The sequence below is a fragment of the Haliotis asinina genome, chromosome 5, assembly GCF_037392515.1.
Source record: "Haliotis asinina isolate JCU_RB_2024 chromosome 5, JCU_Hal_asi_v2, whole genome shotgun sequence".
NCBI lineage: Eukaryota > Metazoa > Mollusca > Gastropoda > Lepetellida > Haliotidae > Haliotis > Haliotis asinina.
Window position 1 is genome coordinate 34,662,696 of NC_090284.1, and position 15,111 is coordinate 34,677,806.

Here is a 15,111-nt window from a genome sequence, read left to right on the forward strand (position 1 = left end):
TTATACCAAGTGTATTTTGTTTCGTTTTATCTAGACAGTTTGTATTGGTGACAAAGACCATTTGTAGTTTGATTCTAAGATGTTTGGGGAATTCAATGATGCATTTGTCGTAGCTCACTATGAAATATACATGATGTAATAGGCGTCTCAATACAGGCCTTCTCGAAACGTGATTTTGTAAACATTATTCAGTATGGCGGAAAGCGCACTTTGGTGTTTGTGTAAGTGTATTTTCGAAAACATTCCAACCAATTCTGGGTTCGTCGGCAATGTTTCAGTATTATCATTACTGGTTACATGAAAACTTACATTAAATATGCTATTTTTGAAATTCAATACTCTCAGTAATTATCCGATTTTCACAATTAAAAACTTATAGCAAACAACGCTCTGAATCGCGATTTTGTATAGTGTGAAAAATGGTGACATTTACGATGAGGCCTACTGTGAAAGGCAATTTTAGACACTTTAGCTTGGTCTGAGATAATATTGAATGGTATCAGGAATGTTCTGCAGAATTCAAAACTGTGAAGTATATACAGTGTTCCCAGAAATTATTGAGAAAATCTTTGTTTTTTTTCTAATGATGTTAAGATTGAAAAAAGGGCTTTCACCATGCACTAAGCATACTAAATAAGGGAGACAACTCTTGAAGGCTTAGAAGGCAGCTCATTACATCAAGAGTTATCTCCCTTGTCTGAGCAGACGGCTTCCTGTGTTGACATGGCAGAATTTACAGCAAGAGAGAAAAGAAAGCTCATTCTAGATGATTTTGAAAGGGGTGAGGCTGATGCTAAAGTGTTAGCTTGTAGACATGGTATTCCTCTGTCTACAGTATACAGAACTTTGAAGAATATTCAAACAGGAACCGGGATAGAGCACAAAGCAGGGGCAGGTTGGCCTAGGAAATTCAGTGTTGTGGATCGCCGAAGACTTGGGCAGATTGTGAGTAGGGGCAAATTGAAAAGTGTTGAGAACATCAGAAATGAAATGATTAGCAGAGGAAGTCCTCAGGTATGCAATGAAACAGTTAGGCAGGAATTACAGAGACTTAATTGGGTGAAAAAACGTGGAATTCCCTCGCCGTTGATGAAAGATGCACAAAAGGAAAAACGTTTAAACTGGTGTCGGGCTCATGAAAATCAAGATTGGGATAATGTTTTCTTTTCGGATGAAAGTTCTGTTTGGCTTTTCCCTAATTGTGTGAAAATTTGGACCAAAGATAATGTCAAACCTATCTACCAGCGACCAAAACATAGCCCAAAGTTTCACATGTGGGGTGGCATATCGGCTCGCGGAGTGACTCCATTGTGTGTTTTCATGGGAAACTTGACAAAAGAAAGATACGTTGACATTCTAAATGGTCACCTTCCTCTGACAGCACAAACATTGTATGAAGATGATTGGATTTTCCAGCATGATAATGACCCAAAACACACTGCGCGCTACACAAAACAGTGGTTGTCGGGCAAAAATGTTCAAGTTTTAGACTGGCCCAGTTACAGCCCAGACCTAAACCCAATTGAGAGTGTGTGGGGAGTCATGAAGGACAGAATAAACCAAAAGGGACTGAGAAATATTGAAGATATGAAGGCCGAGGTGGTCCAATATTGGGATACCCTGTTACACGATTACCTACAAACTTTGATGGGTAGTGTGCCTAGGCATATTCAGGTATGCATTGCTGAGCGAGGAGGTCTAACAAAGTACTAAAACAAGACTGAGACTGTAAAAGGATGATGTTTTAACATGTTTATGTAAGTAAAACGCCAGAAGTTAATAAACGTAATGAGTTACATGACGCAACATGGTTCTCAATAATTTCTGGGAATACTATATATGTGTGTGGTATATTTAGAATTTTATTGGACTTCAAAGTGAGGGGTGAAGAGGAGGGACATATATATCCCTGTGGCACCCAGGGGGTTAAGGTATATGAAATATACTGCTGAAAGTGTCACAGTCACTGTGAAACTATGGTGATTATTGTCCATCAACATAAATGACCATGGACAATTTTTTTCAGTATTTCCTCATCAGACTGAAGAATATAATAAGAAAACAAACAGTTAGTGCGGCTTTAGGTAATGGTTTCATGTGTATCTGTTTTTTTTTTCAGGTTGGGGGAGACAACAAAATATTAAATGCATTTTCCAAATTCACTAAGGTGAGTGTATAACTCCTGCATTATAACGCCATCACAATGCTTCATAATTTCTTTCCCTAAAGAACTGCATCATATTTGCACTTGACCACTTAGCTATTACGTCTAATAACTTACAGAGACATTGATCGAGAGCAGTTGTTTCTTATGCTGTGGGTTCCCAGATTATTTTCCAGAATTCTTGACGTCTGCTGTGCCAGCCACATGCGCAATTGATAGTATACATACAGACTGATCAACAAAGATGAAATCTGTTTTACTCTATAATATTTCCATCTTCATTATTATGAGAACAAATGGAAACGTTTTGAAGTTTAACCATCAGCCAGTTAAGACTGAATAGTAATACAGTCAATATATGTTTTAATAGTTTTGATTCATTATTATCACATTTGTATGCATTTTGAAACAAAGAAAGCACACAATCTGTGAATACTTGTAGAGATTTTATAGCATCACTGTATTTGTATCTAGACATTGTATGGATTCAAATTTTACTCTTGCGCTCTAAGTGCAACCTAATGTATGTTGTCTGTCCCACTACCCTTCAAGGTAAAGAACATGATTGTGTTGCATGTTACAACAAATAAATAAAAACAAAGTGCAGATATTAAAATTAAACAATCTAAAGTTTTAGCAGCCGTGTCCTGCTATTACCTTGTTCTAGGAATGTATCTATCTATGTGAAAAAATGATATATATCTTTCCAGGTTTTTAGGTAGATTAGTAAATCCACATACATAAACTCTAAATTTTGACAAGAAAAGGTAATTAGTCAATCAGCATGTTATTGGTTAGTCCTTTGATTGATGTTTGTTTTTACAACTCAACTGATAATTCCACTTGACACGATTAATGCCAAACAGGAACCTTTGTCAGGTAATCTGAGAGGTGTAACCACTAATGGTGATTGTTATAAATTCATTAACTGACCATAAAGTGAATGATGACAAATAGGTTTCTGCCACTAAACATGGGCGACAGCAAGGTAGTAGCAATTTTAATTTTCTGAAAATTACTATGGGCCATCACTGGTTTTTAGGATACAAACGGACCTTCATTGTTGCATAAGAAATACATATAAGCATTTGCTGCTTAAAGTTGAAACTGTATATACCTATTTATTTTAAATTTTAAGCTTTTTTCTAGCAATGCCAAGGTAGGGTTGTTTAGTTTAAGGATTTAGATGAATCAAATGTGTGCTTTAATATCATAGGTAATAGACATGATATTGGCACATGACATGATTAAATATCGAGGTCTAAAGCACAGAAATGGGATCAAATTGTATCAGTCACTATACAATCCAGGCATTAGAAAATCCACTGCTGGGATACTTTATTACAAGTAGACAAGTGAGTGAGACAAGTGAGTGAGACGAGTGAGTGAGTGAGTGAGTGAGTGAGTGAGTGAGTGAGTGAGTGAGTGAGTGAGTGAGTGAGTGAGTGAGTGAGTGAGTCTCTTAAAGTTGGTGCCAACAAATTTTCAGAAGCATATTGATGTTGTTGTGTGTTCTTGCAGCCCCCGGGAGGTATGAACCTGGAGGTGGCTAATGCCATGAGGAGCCAGAGCCCCTCCCCCCAGTACAAGGCCCAAGATGAGGAGGATAGATATGTGTCATCAGACAGTGAACTCTGCAGGGCAGACCACATGAAGAAGAAGCAGTCAGATTACATCTTAAAACCCATGTCAGTTTCTTCATACAAGTCCAACAGTATTGGAAAAGGACCATCTGCTTTTGCTGCCAGGAAGCATGGATCTGCAGAAGAGCTTTCTGACTGGATGTCATCATCGTCCCTTGTGTCAGTCCATAGTGAAAGAAATGTGCTTAATCATTCTCCTAATGATGATGGCCCAATATCCTTGAACTCGGATGGAGAGAGTATGTTGAAGGAGACAATCAGTCAGCGAGTGTATGAACACATGCCCCAGTCAGAGAATGAAGCGGACAAGGACGTAGACACACTGACACACAGACTAGATGACTTGCAGGCAGAAGCTTCAAGATGTTCTTCAGCTGAAAGCATCGAGAAAGATGCAAAACCATTTCCAGCATCCTTTGGATCTCCCTTGAATTCCAAGAGTGGGAACATAACTGATGGTAGATCTGAGAAAACATCAGGAGTTATTAAGATCAAAAGACCCAAGGATTACTTCCTGCAGTGGGAGGAGACACTTGATAGGCTGTCTCAGGGACCCTCAAGCTCATCAGATATCATCCAGTCTTCCAGATCCCAAAGTGACCTTGACCTAGAGAGTCTTAGTGGAAGGTCAAGATCAAGTTCTAGGTCAAGATCAAGGTCCCATGAATCAAGACCAAGTTTACATGATAGCATTGTACACAAATCTTTGTTGGATCGAGAAAGGGGAAGACCCTCCGAGAACATGTTTCGAAGCAAATCTCACAGTCAGCCAGATTCAATGACAAAATACAAGCAAGCCAGGCAAGGTGGTATGGTACAGGATAGAAGAACATATACACCCGATAATCAATCATCCAAACTTACTGCCTCTACAGAGAAAAGTGCATCTACCTCAGATGTTAACTTGGCAAGCATGAGTGGAACTAAAATCAGTGATCTTCAGTCTCACCCTATGTTTCCCAATCTCAAATCATTGCTGTCCAGTATAGACCCTCAGAGGTTGGATATTTTAAACAAATCAGGTGAACCTCCTGATGTTCTTACACTGCTGGATAACATAAAGAAAGCTCGTCTTGCAGTTGACAACAATATGCCAAAAGAAGGTTTCCGAAGTAGACGGACCCAAGACAAGAAAGACCAGACCAATTTTAAGGATGTCTATGACCCAAGAACAGAAGGAAGAGATGAATCAGCTGTCTCTCAAAGACTTGGTGAAGAAGTGAAACAAGACACTTCTCCATCCAGCGGACATTTACAGGATTTGTCTGTTTCAGGATCAGAAACCATTAGAAGGAGATCTCCACTGCGCAGGACACCAGGGAGACATACTGCTTCAAGCCCACGACTAGGCTCCCCAACTGTTGTCTCTCCACACAGACTCCTGGAACACAAGCCAGACTTGCATGATGAAGACCATCTGTATGACTCTGATAGCAGCTATAGTCACTTGCCTCGCAGGGAGGCTTGGGAGAGATCCAGAGGAGGGAGGGATTTGCCTGTTGATGGAAGCAGGATAGATTCTTTAGCTCAAGCCAAATTTATTGAGGTGCTGTGTAAAGAGATAGAAGAACTGAAATACAAGATTGAAACAATTGAAGGCTCAGGAGAAAGCAGTCCAGTGGCCAGATCCATTTCTCGGGGGGAAAGAACAACCCCTACTTTACAGTTAACGGGGACAAAAATTGACCCTCTGAGTCAGTTCAGTGATATACATGAACACAATGGTCACATGGTTTTTGAGTCTTCAAGAAGCAGGTCACTTAGTCCTATCTATACAAGACAAAGAAAGTCCCCAGATTTACCAAGGAGGATTTCCCAGACAGGCAGCAGGTATGAGGGAGAAGTAAGGAGGAACAGTCCCAACTGCACAAGAAGCAGATCATTAAGTCCTACACTAGAAAAACAGAGAGATATAGAAAATAAACTGAGAGATCGAATATCACCTGACAGATTTAATGGGTCCAGTGACAGATACATTGAGAGGTCTGTACCTGACAGTACACATGGGGTCAGTCCCAGTAGATACGCGAGCACTATGGACTCCATGTATATGGTTGAAAACTACCAGACACAGTATAGTCCAAGAACACCTTCACCATCTCATGGTCCTTCAAGAGATAGATTGTCTCCTGTACGAGGATTTCAGAGAGGAGGCTTGACCCTTCATGAACCTGGGGATAGTCCTCGAGCTGGGAGCCATCAGTCTGTTGACCCTGATGATCAGACGCGGGCCATTAGTCTTGGCTACAGCAGTCCTGTGAGAAGTGTCACTCAGGAGATCTGGGGTAACAAGCTGAGCATTGTGAAGGGCTTGGAACCCGAGAGACAAGACAGATGGAAGAATCTCATTGCTATGAGGGAGCTTTCAGATGAAGATGTCATTGAGTTAAAACAGGCACTTGCTAGTTGTATTGTGGAAAATGACATCTTGCAGGCTAAGTTAAGGAATGCAAAAGCTGATGTGTCAGAAAAGCTTTTCAAGACAAATGATGTTCTTGATGACTGCCGGAGACATCTGTCAAAGTCACAAGCAGAGAATATGGAACTTCGTAGCAACCTGGAGCATGCACGTCACAAGTCTGAGGAGCTGGGGGCCAGAGTGAAAAGCATGGAAGACTCTGTATTCAAGGCTCGTGCTGAGTCAGACCAGATGAGGATGGAACTACAAGAGACAGGTGCAGCACTTAACAAAGCCCTTGGGGAACTGAGACCTTTAGAGGACCTTAAACAGGTCAATCAAAGTCTGAGGATGAATCTATCTCAAGTGGAGAGTCAAAATGATTCTCTTAGACAGGTGACTATCTCTCATATATTAATATCTTAATTCTAAGCAGATTACTTGGATTTCAGAAAATGTGAAATTTTATCTTTACCCCCATAAATGATAAGGGTGTAGTAACTGAAAAACTAACACTATATCATCCAGTATCTTTATAAGTTGAAAATAAAAGGGGCTACTGTTCGCACTTTTAGCAGGCACATGATTTGCACAAGAATCATTTCCCTTTTGAAGTCTTATTCATTGTCGCACAAATCTGAATGCAGATTTATTTATGCATTATTCATTCAGCATCTTTCAAATTCAAACTGATCTGAATATATGTTGGGAATCTATTTTCAGGACTTTGAAGAGATGCAGTTTAACCAGGAAAAAGCTCAGAGCACTATCAAGGAGTTGAGAACCTGCCTGGAGGAAGTGAGACAAGAGAGGTCCAAATTGTTTGATGAGATCAATGCCCTCCATGTCAGCAATCAGAAGTCCAAGGTAGCTGACATCATAAGCCACTACACAGAGAAAGGAGCCTGTGATGAGGTGGACAGAGAAATAAGGAGAGGGACAAGCAGTCAGCCATCATCTCGACCTTCAAGTGCAAGCCGTTCTAGGACTTCAAGTATGGGTTGTTCATCAAGGCCAGACATGAGTAAAATTCCTACTAGAAGGTCCAGGATTGATGACTATATCTCTCCAAGTCGGGAAAACGTGGACTCTTCACTGCGAGTCCATCGACGCACAAGTACATGGAACAGTGAACTGGATTCCAGCCCTGTGAAGCTCAACTCTTCACTGAACATGTCAAGTACCCTTGATAGTAAAGACACAGGCTACAGCACAGAGGAAATGATGCAGTCTCCAGGTGTCCCCTCATCCTTCCGGGAGATCTACCCACACCGAAAAGTCCAGTATTACCGAGACAAGCAGAGAGAAGCCTTGGATCACAGGCTGTCCCCTATTCCCTTTGTTGACTACTCAGATTTGCAGCAGTATCCAACCAAACTCAGTTATTCTGATTATGATGCAGAGGACTCGTACAGGATTTCAAGAAAAGGATTTGGGGAAACTGGAAGTTTCAGAGAGAATTTACTTCAGAGGCAGCATCGAGATAGTCTTCATGGAGACAACTACACTGATGATTTGAGTCGATATGAATCTAGTCAGAATTATGGCACAGGAAAAGACATGGTAGAAACAGTTGTTGAATCCTCATCAACCACCTACCAGCGCCCAGCCTCAGACGTTACAGAGCGGCTGTCTCAGAGCATGCAGGAGACATTGCGACAACCTCACCATGATCGGAAGGAGTCATCAGGCCGACTCAATGTGTCCTATAATTCAGTTTATGACATGCAGAACAGGAAGAGTCCAAGCTCTAAGAAAGGGATCCTAAAAAATGGGAAGACGGAACAATTAAACCATTTGCGAGAGAGAAGCTGTAGCCCTGTCCTGCAGAGATATGGCCGGTCTCATTCACCTCCAACAAAACTGTCACCTAGCAACAATGCTACCATGGAAACAAAGTCAGGTCTCCGCAGACCATTGTATGGAAGGTCATCCAGTGCTCGGCGTGTTACAACAAAACTGAATGATGAGCTTGATGGAGGGAGAGAGTCAAACCTGAAAGCAGGCTACTCTCGAGCAAAGTCCTGGTACCAACTACAGCTGTAAGTATTTTTCTGCCCGTTAGCTGTTAGATATTTCATGTGGTCATTAATAGTTAGATGCATTGCTAGCTTCTTAGGCAGATTCCAGATGATATGCAGTTATTATTCCAACAGTTTTGGTGTGTAATGCCTATTTTGAGTGATTCTTGCATGGTTCTGGTTATCATTCAGCTAACGTATTAAGCAGAAAATATACAGAATCTATGGACTGTGTACTAGTGTGCATGTAATGTGATCTAATATCTTGATTTGGGATTGGTATGGTATTTTGAGTTGGCAAGGTTGGATTTGCTACACCTCACAAGTTAAAACATCAGTGTGGGTTAGGTACAAGACACTGGTGGTGGTTTCAGGTGGAAGAAGGCTTGACTTGTTGTAGAGACAGGAGGAGGTTAGGGGATGTGGGTTAGATACAAGACTGTGGTGGTGGTTTCAGGTGGATTTAGAAGGCATGACTTGTTGTAGAGATAGGTGGAGGGTTGGGGGATGTGGGTTAGCTACAAGACTGATGGTGGTTTCAGGTGGAGAAAGGAATTAAAGTTACCGTGCGTTCATTCTCGTTTGATATTTCTCGTTTGATATTTAACTCAGCCACATGATAAATCTCCATATCAAACTTGCAAACACATGGTAATGAATGTATCATGATGAGCACCATCACTGAATGCTTTAAATCTGGACTGAAAGAATGACACAATCAAAATGATGTCCGATTATGTGTTTATGCCTTTTTTATTTGTGAGCCTACAATGTTTTGATTCATATCATTGCATTCAGCACAAAACATTCGGTCTAGTACTGTGCAAGGGTTTTAAACTGAAATAGAACATTTATACTAATTAAGCTAAATGGCAGTTGAAACGGCGATCTCTTACATGTGTTTGAACGGTCATGTCACCTTGTGCAGACAGTCCCCCTAAAAAGTGGTGCAATCAAATGTTCAGAATCCACACTGTCATTCAGTGTCAATTTTTGTTACATTAGTATTAAGGAAATCTCAAAAAAACATACCAGTGTAAGCAGCTGCTACTCTGTTACCATTAAGCTATCGTCAATTTGAGGTTGTTTGAGGCTAGGGCAGAATGCACAAGCCTCGAAGATGGCCCTCGCATTAGACTAAACGAGAGGTTGCTGTAGACATGTCGATATCCTACAACCGGTAAACACAGCTGTAGTGAATGTGGGGATTGTTTATGGTACACTGCTACAGAAGTGGCGTTTGTGGCCTGGAAGTTACTGCATTTTTGTCGCTGACCTCTCTCAGGTGGAAGTCAACGCAATGTCATGATTGCTGCTTGGAAGTGCCATGGTGGACTCTTGGGTCCCAGCGGTCGCTAGCATCAAGACAGGGCAAGTAGAAAATGGGAGAAGAGACGGTGAATTTGTACTAGTTTATTCTGGTTGGCATGTCCCATACATTCTATCTCAGAATTGCCAACTCACTGATAAAAAGAGAGAGACAATATATATGCCTTCTTGTGGTCAGTGACGGTCATAATATGAGCTGCACTGAAGTGACACCTCCACAATACTGTGGCGCTAGTGGCGTGGAAAGAGTGATTTTTGTACATTGTGGATAGATTGCAACTCTTGCTTAGTGATGGCATGGGTTTCTGGAGGTATTGACTATAACAGGAACATTGCAACGCCAAATTGTATCATCTAGCGTTTGTTTACAAACAGTGCCAGCAAGGAAGATAACAATATGTTGTTACTAGGGACGCACCTGGACAATGGCTAGCCAACATTGCGGTGCAAGTCAAGACAAAGGACATTACTCATGTTATAAAAGCAAGAGGGACAGAACAGGACATTGCTAGTGTTAACATTAGGGCAAGTACAAGACACTGTTCATGTTGAACACTGGGGAAGGTACAAGACACTGTTCATGTTGAACATTGGGGAAGGTACAAGACATTGTTGATGTTGAACATTGGGGAAGGTACATGACACTGTTAATGTTGAACACTGGGGAAGGTATAAGACACTGTTCATGTTGAACATTGGGGAAGGTACATGACACTGTTGATGTTTAACATCGGAAAAGGTACAAGACACTGTTCATGTTGAACATTGGGGAAGGTACAAGACACTGTTAATGTTGAACACTGGGGAAGGTATAAGACACTGTTCATGTTGAACTTTGGGGAAGGTACATGACACTGTTGATGTTTAACATCGGAGAAGGTACAAGACACTGTTCATGTTGAACATTGGGGAAGGCACAAGACACTGTTAATGTTGAACACTGGGGAAGGTATAAGACACTGTTCATGTTGAACATTGGGGAAGGTACATGACACTGTTGATGTTGAACATTGGGAAGGTACAAGACACTGTTCATGTTGAACATCGGGGAATGTACAAGACATTGTTGATGTTGAACACTGGGGAAGGTACAAGACACTGTTGATGGTATAATGTGGGGGCAGGTAAAAGACACTGTTGATATTTAACTCTGGGAGAGGTACAAGACACTGTTGATGGTTTAAGGTGGGGACACTTGCAAGACACTGTTGGTGTTTAACACTTGGTCAGATACAAGACACTGTTGATGTTTAACATTGCGACAAGTACAAGGCACTTGTAGGTACAAGATGCTGTTGATGGTTTAAGGAAGGAACAGTAAAAGACATGGTTCATGGTTTAAGGTGTGGACAGGTACAAGACACTGTTGATATTTAACATTGAGGCAGGTACAAGACATTGTTGATGATTAACATCAGGGAAGATACAAGACACTGTTAATGTTTGACATTGCGACAAGTACAAGACAATGTTGATGCTTAACATCAGAGCAGGTACAGCAAGAAGCTGTTGATGCTTTAAGGAAGGAACAGTAAAAGACATGGTTCATGGTTTAAGGTGTGGACAGGTACAAGACACTGTTGATGGTTTAGGGTGGGGACAGGTACAAGACACTGTTCATGGGTTAAGGTGCAGACAGTTACAAGACACTGTTGATGTTTAACATCAGGGCAGGACATCAGGGTTTGTACAATACACTGTTGATGGTTTAAGGTAGGGACACTGTTCATGTTTAACACTGGTACAGGTACAAGACAATGTTCATGTTTAACATTGGGGTGGGTACAAGACACTGTTGATATTTAACACTGGGACAGGTACAAGACACTGTTGATGGTTTATGGTAGGGACAGGTACAAGACACTGTTGATGGTTTATGTTAGGGACAGGTACATGACACTGTTGATGTTTAAGGCTTTGTTTGTTAGTGCAACACAATGCAGTAGTGTATGCTGGAATGATTATTGATTGAAGAAAGGTTATTGATTGAAGAAAGGTTATTGATTGAAGAAAGGTTATTGATTGAACAGAAAAGCAAAAGAATCGGGAAAAGATGAAATAAACGACCGAATAGCTGAAATTACTGAGAAACTGGGGTGAGTATGTACATTGGTAGTGTGAGTCAGCTGCTACTATGATCTATTTGACCTTGGCTTCCTTCTTACTTCATTTGCGTAGATTAGAGATGTACTGTGTCTGTCCCTTGGTAACCCCCATGAGAGACATGGTCTCAGGCTACCTGTGCTTGTCTGCTGACTAGACAGTGATAGACTGGGTGGTCAGGTGACCTGGTGATTCATGCCATATTCTAGTCCAAACTTGCAGTGCTGTTGCTGATGCAGATGTCATGATGCGCACCTGCAGTACACAGTATTCACTCAGCTCAAGTGATAACTTTTCATGGATAGTCGAAGGGGGATAACTCCTACCCTGCAAGACTGCCAGCATGCTGTGTAATCCAGAAGGTTGAAGCCATGTGTTCTCTCATCTTTCAGTCTGTCCTGAAATTCTCTGTTCATATCTTTTAGATGTGAATTTCTTCCGTTTATTATATATTTACTATTTTTTAATCATGATTTTATTAGAAAATAAGAAATACCCTGATTTAATTTTACATGTTTATTTGTCAAACATAATATGTCAATCCTTCATTTGTGAGAATGTTAAGAGGTATATTACAACTGTGGTTTGATTGTAAATTTGTTTATTTGAAATAGTCTATTTTTTATTATTATTATTTTTATTATTATTAGAAGACTAGACATCAAAGCAACTATAACAACCTTTTTATGTTTTTTGTCAGCTTGGCATATTGCTCCAGACAGATGATGCTGGACATAAGTTTTACTTGTAATATGTGTAATTCAATGATGTAAGTTGTAAGAGTTATTATTTCCACTGCCTCATCAGTTGTGTGATTTTGTAATTGACTCACCTCTGGAACTCTGTCTATGCACTGTGATACTTGAACTCAACAAACAACAGTCTCACCAATGCTAATATAACTTCCATATCTAAATCAAGGGCTGTGTATTCCAGGAAATGCAGTTGAAACCTAGTGCATGTACAGCCTTCTTGAACTTGTAACATGAGAATCTGGCAAAGTACATGGACAACCTGTAGTATCTGTTGTGTTTAGACCTATTGCTAGGTATGTTCTGTGGTGCAGTCAGGGCCACTGTTGTGTCAGCCAGCTGACATCTATGGACAACCTGTATTATCTGTAGTGTTTAGACCTATTGCTGGGTATGTCCTGTGATGCAGTCAGGGCCACTGTTGTGTCAGCCAGCTGACATCCATCAACAACAACCTGTAGTAGTTTAGGCCTATATGCTGTCGCTACCTGATCATGCCTCTCACTCTCTGATCTATGATGCACTGGCTACTTAAGTTTGTGACTCTCTGATCTGACCGTGATTCTGTGACTAGTTGTGTCTGTGATTCTCTGATCTGACTGTGACTCCTTGAATACCTGTGTCTGTGACTGTGGTGCTGCGACTGTCTCTATACATGACTCTCAGATTTGACTGATTCTGTGACTACCTGTGTCTGTAATTGTTGTGCTACGACTATGTATATACATGACTCTCTGATCTGACGGTCATTCCGCGATTACCTGTGTCTCTGATTGTGGTGGTGTGACTTCCTATATATGTGACTCACTGATCTAGCAGCTATTCTGTGATTACCTGTGTCTGTGACTGTGGTGCTGCGACTTCTTATATATATATGTGACTCCCTGATCTGACTGCAATTCTATGACCTCCTGTGTCTGTGATGCTGTCATCTGTGACATGCACTGACAGCCATGACTCTGTTGCAGCCTAGAGCCCACAGTGTTGAGCGATGCCCAGCGGCGCTATGCTGACCACCTCATTGAGAAGTATACAGGGCAGAGGGCAGACATGATGGACACGTAAGTTGTACTTTAGAGGGGTACAGGTCATCCTCCATTAGGCCACCCTAGGATTACAGATTGTTTCAACTGAAGTGCATAGTCGGAGGCTGGGAAAAAAAATCTCTTCAATTCTTTTTTAAGAGGGTGGACTTGACGTATGAAAATAATAGTAGATGGGAAATATAAAAAGACACTAATAGGCAAAATGTTTTTGATATATCAGGTCTCAACATTGCAAGTATGGATTCATTAATTTAATCTGTCAATTTTCGCAATAACTGTAAATACTTATTACTTTTCAAATGACCATAAATTATTGACAGAATTAAAATTAAAGACTAGTTTTCTCAATGTTTTTTCAAAATGATAAAGATTCTGTAACACATCCTTCGGCAATGGGTTCGCATCAAAGCTGTCAATGAGCAAAAGTACTAAAACAATGTTTCAAGGAAATAATCAAACAAACTGAGTAAACTGTGAATAAAATCAACACCTGTACTCATATAGGGTATCAAAATGTAAATTCTAAATTACTATCTTTTTGGTGCTATCTTTTTGGTAACATAAGTTAAGTGACATCTCAGTTTTCGGACTTCACGCATAAAGGTCACATGCAACGTAAAACACAACTTTGCAGATTCTGGTACCTTTCGGTATGCACTTACTGAAACAAATCATCAAAAATGCCAATTGAACCTATAAAGTTGAAAAAAAAACGCAAAGAAAAAAAAGCCCGCGAAATCGGAGTTCAAACGTTTCACTAAATTCCCCCCAGCACTGGGGGAAAAACTGGTTTATTCACACCTATATGTCTGTCTGCCTGTCTGCTAAAGACAACATGCAATACACAGCTTCAATCATTGACCACGTGCAATTTGAACTTAACACCTATCAGACTATATGACATAAAGAAAATAAGTTGATTTATGACTCGTGCACCCAAGTCCCGTCTCTGCCACATTATGTAATTAGGCATGTGTGATACACATGACATGTTTTATGTGTGTGGGTTGCAAACAAACTACATTCATTTTTTTCGGATGACTGGATCTGACAGAAAGTACTGCTTTGTACTTGGACGAATGACAGATTCCAGCCACGCAGTAGTTTACCATCTCTACTGACATGATTTTTTATTGGATTGAGCGCAAATTCAGAGAACATGTATTTTCCAAACCCAACATCTCTATATACATTCTTCATGGATAATGACTTCCTTTAGTGTATATGATTTTGTTTGACAACAGTATATGAATCCATACTGAAACGACGCATCAAGTACACAAAAAGAAGTTGTTATCCATAAAGAATCTTACTTTCTTGTGACTGGCTATACTTCTAAAATGCCCATCAAACAGATCATCTTTGTGTACACACAATGAACCCTCAGCATATTAGCAAATGAAACAGCCAATCGGAAGCCGTCGTTACACTTGAGGGCATATCCACCAGCTATGACTGGGTTCGGTCTCCCGAGGGCTTCGTTTCGGGGGAAGTAAGCCTAAGTACAAAATATTGCACTTTTGAATCGCGATTGTATGCTTATAATTGTGTTTGTTTGTTTTTTTAAAAGGAGCAATGTATATTATATGTCATAAATATGTGATAAATGTGTTTTAATTATGTTTGATTTTTTGGTTGCATGTGACCTTTAGTAT

General features: G+C 40.4%; 1 protein-coding gene across 1 annotated transcript in view; it reads left to right on the plus strand.

Moving 5' to 3' along the window:
• Positions 1 to 15,111, plus strand: part of LOC137284150 (serine-rich adhesin for platelets-like) — a 57,389-nt gene that overhangs the window by 38,653 nt on the left and 3,625 nt on the right. Inside the window, exons 9-12 of the mRNA XM_067815839.1 lie at positions 2,120 to 2,167; positions 3,686 to 6,601; positions 6,929 to 8,247; positions 13,379 to 13,471. Of these exons, the coding sequence (XP_067671940.1) occupies positions 2,120 to 2,167; positions 3,686 to 6,601; positions 6,929 to 8,247; positions 13,379 to 13,471 (4,376 nt within the window). The remainder of the gene's footprint in view (positions 1 to 2,119; positions 2,168 to 3,685; positions 6,602 to 6,928; positions 8,248 to 13,378; positions 13,472 to 15,111) is intronic.